Source organism: Carex rostrata, chromosome 18 (assembly GCF_964058835.1).
Source record: "Carex rostrata chromosome 18, lpCarRost1.2, whole genome shotgun sequence".
Classification (NCBI taxonomy): Eukaryota; Viridiplantae; Streptophyta; class Magnoliopsida; order Poales; family Cyperaceae; genus Carex; species Carex rostrata.
Window position 1 is genome coordinate 1,685,512 of NC_135935.1, and position 7,850 is coordinate 1,693,361.

Here is a 7,850-nt window from a genome sequence, read left to right on the forward strand (position 1 = left end):
GATCTTTTGCGACTTTGCGTGCACATAGTCTGTTTAAAAGGATCCTTTGCGTCCTCTGTTTAAAAAGAAACAAGTTTATTGAATCAATTTCTAGTGATTTGTTGGGAGTGGGATTTTGTCGGAACTCGGAAGTACTCGGGGGAGATGAATCGGTAATTATTCGACACGTAGCAGTCTTGGATTTGGGGAGACAGCTCAATGTGGGGCCATGGCCAGCTTCACACGGGGACCCACTGCCCATGGTCGGTTGAATTCGTATCCTCTGAGATATCTCAAACTTTGCGTGACTTTATGGAAAATCCGAACCGTTTAAATACGTTCTGCACGAATCTCGAAGCACAAACTCCCCCACATCACCCGAATAGGCACCGGACACGTCGGTCACGCAAAAGTTGAGATATCTCAGAGAATACGCATTCTGGTCGGTTGCCGTATAAATGATGTAGATGTCCTCTTGGGATTCTTGGTGGCTGAAAAGTGAAAACAGATCCAAGTAATACTCGTCTAGTCGGAGTCTCGGAGATTGTTTGTCGTTAAGCATGCTAATTACGAGGACATCAAGTTGCAAAAGTGTCTGGTTTCGAACATAAAAAACATATTTTTAATAAATTACAAGCTGCGAATTCCCTTTTCAATCAGCAATATATAGAGAACCACTTTTATCCGTAAAGTATAAAATTGAGGTTTTTTTTTGTGCATTTGAAGTTGAAATGATCCTATCAAGTGCAGCCTGTGCAGAGGGGAGTCAGTACATTATACTAACTATTTGTGTGCAAAATTTTATAATGAAACATACATTTATAAAAACTTCAACCACAACCGTATTATTATAATTATTCTTTAAAAAAATCATAATATACAAAACATATAATTTTAATATTCTTTTCGCCAGGGGGGAGAAACGTCATTTCGTGACTATACTAGACTTCGTCACCGAACATCTGCACATCAAAAGTTTATATAACTATTTATTTTTTTATAAATTAGATAAAAGAATGTAATTATTTGATCGTAGTAAATGAATTTCTGTTCATTCAATTTTCTGTCTCTTAACTGTACGAAACAAATTCAAAGATTTGTACATTATTTATCAACAATATTAAATATTCATATATATACTTTCGATTATAAAATATTAATTTGAAAGTAAGAAGATAGAGTAAGTTCGGATAGAATCAAAACACAGAAATTTTGTTAAATTTGGTTCAAAACTATCAAATAATGTACTAGTAGCAACTGCAGCAATAAGTCAAATAGTACAAAAAGTTGCTTTCGCGCTTTGTTCATGTGATGGTCTTTTGGGTTCGGATCACATGTCATCAGATGTATATCGATTTGGGGGCTTTAACAGCCGTTTTTATGGATAATTGGACCCATTTGCAAAATTTTCATCCACAAAGAGTCCCTTTTTTTTTATTACAGGTGCGTCACTAATTGTTTCATGCATTTTAGTCAATTTTGTTATTTAAACTTGCATTGAATCACAAACTAAGGGGCAATGTTGGATTATACGCTAGACCAGCTACAACGAAAAAATTTTTGTTGTTCTGTTTTATTTATGTATTTGTCACCTCATGAATTGAATTATCATCTCTTACAGGGCCTGAGGCCCAGTATATGACGAATATCAATATTAGGCCACTTATTTCAGCCCAACAAATAATTTGAATAATCAAATTATTTGCCTTTCTCAAATTTCTAAAGGATAAAAACTCCACTAACTACTAATGTTTACATGTCATCTACAGTGCCCAAGTATGCATACGTGGTTTTCATGAGTTATAAACTCTCATGTAATCAGGTCTATGTTAGTCGGATATTTTATATTGGGCTATGTACTCGTATCAAGTGCCTAATATCGCTACGTGTCTGACACGTATACATATCTGATACGTCAGTTAGCGTATCGACTTACATGACATATCGGATGTCTAATATTGATACGTGTCCGATACGCTCCCGATACATATCTGAAGCTAGTTAGCGTATCAACTTACGTGACATATTTTAAACTATTCAATACGGTATCTGATATAGATTGACTAGCAGCGATACGTCTATAACACTTTTGAATACGTCTCTGATAGAACCCAACGTGAACCGCATGCACCGCGCATACACCAGTAGATGGGGCTCAAGTCCATACACCGTCCATGGACCACTAACCAAAAATCATTTTTTTTCAACGTCAAGCAAAATCGAACTCAAATACTGTGGTCCAAACTATATACCACTTCACATTTGTTATTAGATGTTAGTATTTTTTTTTATATTTTATGTATATCTGGGTCATTGTATCTTACTATACTCGGAATTTTTTATATTTAATTTATATAATATAAATGTTGAATTAAAAAATATAATATATATAATAGCTGTATCGTATCCTTAATTTTTTAAAATTATTATATCACCGTATTCATATCGTATCTATCTGATATGATACCTTACTTGTATCCATACAACATAGCACTTTCAATCAGAATACTCTGTTGTTTCGTCCACATTCCTTTCCAATGCTATATGTTGAAAAGGAGAAGGCTCTTTCTCTATCTTATAGCCTGATTTTTCCTTCATTATAATTATGTATCATCTATGCCAAAGCTATTTCTCTACTGGCAAATCCAAGAACTTGACTTCGATCTCTCTTTGCAACCCAATATAACCTCGGTACTGGAAGTGTCTTACAAAAAAAAGTGAGAGTATCTAATTATGGAATTCACTCCAAGAGCTGCATAACTTACCACTCTTAGAAAATAGAATAATCAACTATTATACCGATTCGAAAGTGGATGAAATCAGGCGTGTAGTCTCAGTTGGAGATGGGATTGCACGTGTTTATGGATTGAACGAGATTCAAGCAAGTGAAATGGTGGAATTCGCCAGCGGTGTCAAAGGAATAACACTGAATTTGGAAAATGAAAATGTAAGAATTGTTGTATTTGGTAGTGATACGGCTATCAAAGAAGGAGATCTTGTCAAGCGCACTGGATCTATTGTGAATGTTCCGCAAAGGACCATGTTAGGCCGTGTGGTCAACGTCTTGGGAGGACCTACTGATGGCAAAGGATCTCTCAGCGATCACGAACGAAGACATGTCGAAGTAAAAGCATAAGGTGTTATTGAGCGTAAATCCGTGCACGAGCCTATGCAAACTGAGTTAAAAGCAGTAGATAGCTGGGTCTCTTTTGGTCGTGGTCAACGTGAATTAATCATTGGGGACATACAACAGGAAAAAGAGCTATGACCATTGATATATTAATTTGTTTTTTTTTTATTAATATTTTGTTTTTTTTTATTGTTTTTGCGGGTAGGAGAGCCCGTTGCTTGGGGTTGGTAGCCAATTGTTTACTTTTTCATGTTAGTCGGATGGGCCATGGGCGGTGGGAGTTTAGCAAGTTAAAAAAAAAAAAAATATATGCCGGAGTCAAAGAGTACCTAAGTTATGATTGTTCTCTTTTGGCTTATATTTTCTTATTCCAGTCAGAAAGCTCTTTTGCTGGCCTAAGGGCATAAAACAATAAAAAAAAAAAAAGGGAAGCTCTTTTGCTAACATACTTTTTAAGCCCTAGTAAAAAAGAAAAAAAAGTCTCCACTATCGAGATCGAATCACAGAGGTAGAAAATTTCTGCCCTTAAAATCACTGCCGGTTGGATCCGAAGTGACTTTTAACAAGGAGCAAGTGATCCGGTTCTTTCACTACCGTTGGAGTGGAGCGGGCTTGCTGAGACTGAAAGAAGCACAGAATAGAACCAGACTCCACTACCGTTGTCAATTATCATTTGCTAAAATGAAAATATGATATAGATATAAAAAAAACGACGCTTCCAATTTAATAATAGATTTTGTCCGTTAGGAAATGGACACGTCCTGTCTTTGCGGAATGCGAGTCCGAATCCTCTGTGGTAACAGAATATTTGAGGTTAGATCCGGACTGTCCGATCAGAATCGGGCCCAATCCGGCCGAGGTGGAATGCACGGGTTCCATGAATATTCGTGCTAATATAAATCGGACGGTCTGGATATAAACTCAAAATTTCTGTTACCAAAAGGTGATATGAATTCGCGGAATCACCCCTTTCCAAGTTCGAGTCCAGAGTTCACGCACTGTTATGGCTTCCTCTCTTTCTCTCGTCTTATCCCGTAATCCCTTTCCAAAACCCTAACCCTAGTAGAGACGTCAAATGATAGGAGAGGGGGAAGAAGAACCTCCTGCTTGCGACCGTAACTGGGCGGAGCTTCAGCGAGATGTGCTAATGGTGATTTTTCTAAAGATCGGGTCAATGGAGGTGCTTAAAGCCACTGGATCTGTGTGTCGTTCATGGCGGAAGGTTGCGAAAGAGGAGCCAGATCTCTGGCGAAGTATTGACATGACGAACCATTGTTATGGTTCTGATGCTTTCTTACTGACGGATCCGACACGGCTTGCTATTGATCGGAGTGGTAACCGACTGGAGGAGTTCTCGGTTGAGTACTTCGGGGATGCTGACCTACTCCAGTATCTCTGTGATAGGTGACATCTTCATTTCTGTTTTTACTCCTTTTTTTAAGTTTTCTATCAAACTCAGACTTTGCAGAAGAGCTGCGTACCTTCATTATAACATTTGTTGTGCTAGGAATTAGTTTGCGATTCTAATTTCTTAGGAATAAAAATAATTTGGCTTTGCAAGTTCTATTTATCTTTCTGAAAAGGAGCTATTTGGTCATTTTCTATTAACTGGTATTTGGTGATACACTGAATCTAAAGAAAAAGGAGCCTGATGTGAATTAAAATTCCATAATCTAAATAGCATCTTTATACTCATTTTCCTGACCAAGGGAATTTGAAATGTAATAATTTAAGCTTGCCTCAGCATTGTTTATTATGTACTTCAAAAAGCCCTTCATAGTGTGATTTAAAAAGACATTATATACTCTAATTAATGAATTTGTAAGTAATAAGAAAAATAATCATTTTATTACTCATACAGGACTACTGTTCTTAAGAGGCTTTGTCTGATATCATGCTACCAATTGTCTGATGAGGCAATAGCAGAGACAGCAAAAAGACAGCCCCTACTTGAAGAACTCCAAATCACATTTGGATCTCTCAGTGAGAAAGTGACTGAGATTGTGGGGAAGGAGTGCCCCCAGTTGAAAAGCTTCAAATTCAATAATACATGGTTCAACGTGCCCCCTCCTGACCCAGACGATGAGGAGGTATCTGATGATGATGAGGCCTTAGGGATTGCCAAGACCATGCATCAACTTTGCCATCTCCAGCTTATCGGTAACAGGTGATTGATTTCACTAAGGTTATCAGTTTACAGTTTTGTTCCTATGTTATATGTGTTTTTGTAATCTCAAATGAAATTGATTGAGTTTTGTTCAGTTGTGTAACTTGGATAACCTGCAAATCCCTCGTCAGCATTTCATATTTGTCCGTGTCTGTTTTCTAATTCGTTTGTATGCAATTATTGTTATTTTTATTTTTATTTTGTGGAAGAGACTTCAAAACATCTTGTGGTGTGCTTTGTTAAAGATTTAGGTCAGAGGATTTTTTTTATTCAAATAAAATATATAGTAAGTAGGATCAAATTGCAACTCTTTTTTTTTAATACATCATGACAACAATTATTTATTTTTTAAAATGAAACTAATTTTAAACTTAAAATGAGCCCGAATTGTCGATGTTGTTCTATGTCATATAGAGTATTTTGCCCACTGAAAATTATAAAATTTGGATTTAATTTCGTACAATATATCTTAAGATTGAAGAATCAACTTATAGAATTAACTGCAAGTGGTCGTTGATTTTTTTATGCCTTGATCTTGTGCTAAATGAAGTTTAAATTTAATGAATATTTATGCATATACATTGATCAAGAATCAAGATATAGGGCAAGATCAATGGTTTATTTTTGTCATTTGAAATTCCAAAATTAAAGTATTTATGCTACAAACAGTATTGTCATGATGTGTTCCTAAAAAAGATGGATCTCTCATTTTTATATAGCTGTCATTCTTGAAAAATAGAACTGTGTTAAATTGAGTTTGCTCTATTCTCCTTTATGCACTTAGGCTTGCAGATAATTGAATTAGCTTGCTGTGACATTATGATGGTACCGATATGCATCTCTTTATTAGACACATTTGAATGATGGGACTCATTTGATGGTACCTATATGCATCTCTTTATTAGCTTACAGATTTAATACTCTACGATCAGATTGGGGCTTCAAAACTTTTAAGGTCCAAAAATGAGGAAGGTATGATGGGGGTAATTGAACCCTCACCAATAGTTCAGAAGTAATTTGATGTTTGAATCTTAATGATTGGATGATCTGCAAATATCTAAATTGTTATGTGTGTGTTTGCTACAGAAAAAAGATTGGTACCATCATTTGAGTTATAATGGAACATGTTGTCATTTTGTAATATTTCCTTTCTCGATTTGGCTTTCAATCTCTCTCTACCATATATGTTACATGGTTCTCTAATCAAGTTTGTTCATTAATCTCTTTGCTCCTGCAAACAGTAAAATTCTCTATATTGACTTTGTTGTTTTGCGACATTAGGCTGACAAATGAGGGTCTGAAAGCAATCCTTGATGGGTGCCCTCTTCTGGAGACACTTGACATACGCCGTTGCTACAATGTGAACATGGATGCTGACATGCGGGCACGCTGTGCCAGACTCAAAACCACAAGGTTCCCAGGTGACTCTGTGGATGACTATGAGTTTGAAGCGGATGCTGATCAAGAGTATTGCTCTGATGATGAGTTCTTCCCTGAACTTGATTATGATTATGATTATGATTATGATGATGATTTTGAGAACTACTTTCTTGACTTTGATGACATTTTTGATGATGATGATGAAGATGATGGGTTAGGCTTCATGTTATGAAGTAAATTGGGTGTGGAGGTGTGAGCTGTGATATGGAGCTGTTTCGTATGAGTTTGATTTTCAGAAGTGAATGGAAGCAGTCTAGCTTTATATCTAGAATTACCTTTTTCTTGAATATCCCTTGCTTTCTTGTATATTATTTTGCTTTTTCTAGTGGAGTTTAAAGCTTGTGAAGATGCTAAAAATTGAAGCAACGAATTTACTTTGCAGTTTAGTCATTGTTAAAGAAGAGGTATACAAAGGTAAAATGGTGCAGAGTTTAAGGAACTCTTAATTGCATTCCTATCTTCATATTGTTAGGAATGCAAAACCACTTTTAGTTAGACAGTTCAGCCATAAGTTGAATGGTTGAATGTTAGCTAAATTAGCTAATGGATCCCTACCTGGTGTATCAGATTTTACATCTTCATTTGCTCTATATCGATTTTACATGTATAGCGTATGCTTCTGCCACCATAGGTGATATTCACAGTAAAAGACTTCCAATGTATTCCCCAAGAGCTCCTTAGTCTACCTATAACACACCGATTCCTATTTCATTTTCAGAGCATGCCTCATTACAATGGATCGAGACTGCAGAGTTCTCCTCCAAATGGGCATCAACAAATTTATGAAGAGGTCGACACTTGGTTAGTAGATTTTGTTATTGCCTGGTTGGTCTAGTTTGAGAATTGGTTTTGTTTCTCCTTCTTTGTATAGTTCTTGTTGGTATTGGGAAATAATTAAACATACTCTTGAGTTCCTGTTGTTGTCCATATTACCTCTTCAAATATCTTTTTAGTCCGTGCTTGCCAAATTGACCACATAATTAAGGAGAATCTTGATTTTACCTGGGCTGATTTTGAAAACAAGGATAATGTCATAAATGATATGTGATATAGTGGCACTCCCATAAATAACCTTTGATTTTTCAACTTGTCCCGGATTAATTCTTGTATTATTGTTATCATAAATACCCTTAA

At 36.1% G+C, this 7,850-nt stretch overlaps 1 protein-coding gene across 2 annotated transcripts; it reads left to right on the forward strand.

The window, feature by feature from the left end:
* The first annotated feature begins 4,071 nt into the window (after positions 1-4,071).
* On the forward strand, positions 4,072-7,630 carry LOC144569122 (putative F-box/LRR-repeat protein 9). Of its 2 annotated transcripts, none has more exons than XM_078319319.1 (4): positions 4,072-4,513; positions 4,971-5,276; positions 6,558-7,347; positions 7,435-7,630. In XM_078319319.1, exons 1-3 carry the CDS (start codon positions 4,185-4,187, stop codon positions 6,886-6,888), a joined length of 966 nt encoding a protein of 321 aa, XP_078175445.1. In that variant the 5' UTR covers positions 4,072-4,184; the 3' UTR covers positions 6,889-7,347; positions 7,435-7,630. The 2 variants fall into 2 exon arrangements, with proteins under 2 accessions (XP_078175445.1, XP_078175446.1); XM_078319320.1 differs by having other exon boundaries at positions 6,558-7,130.
* Positions 7,631-7,850: the final 220 nt, after the last annotated feature.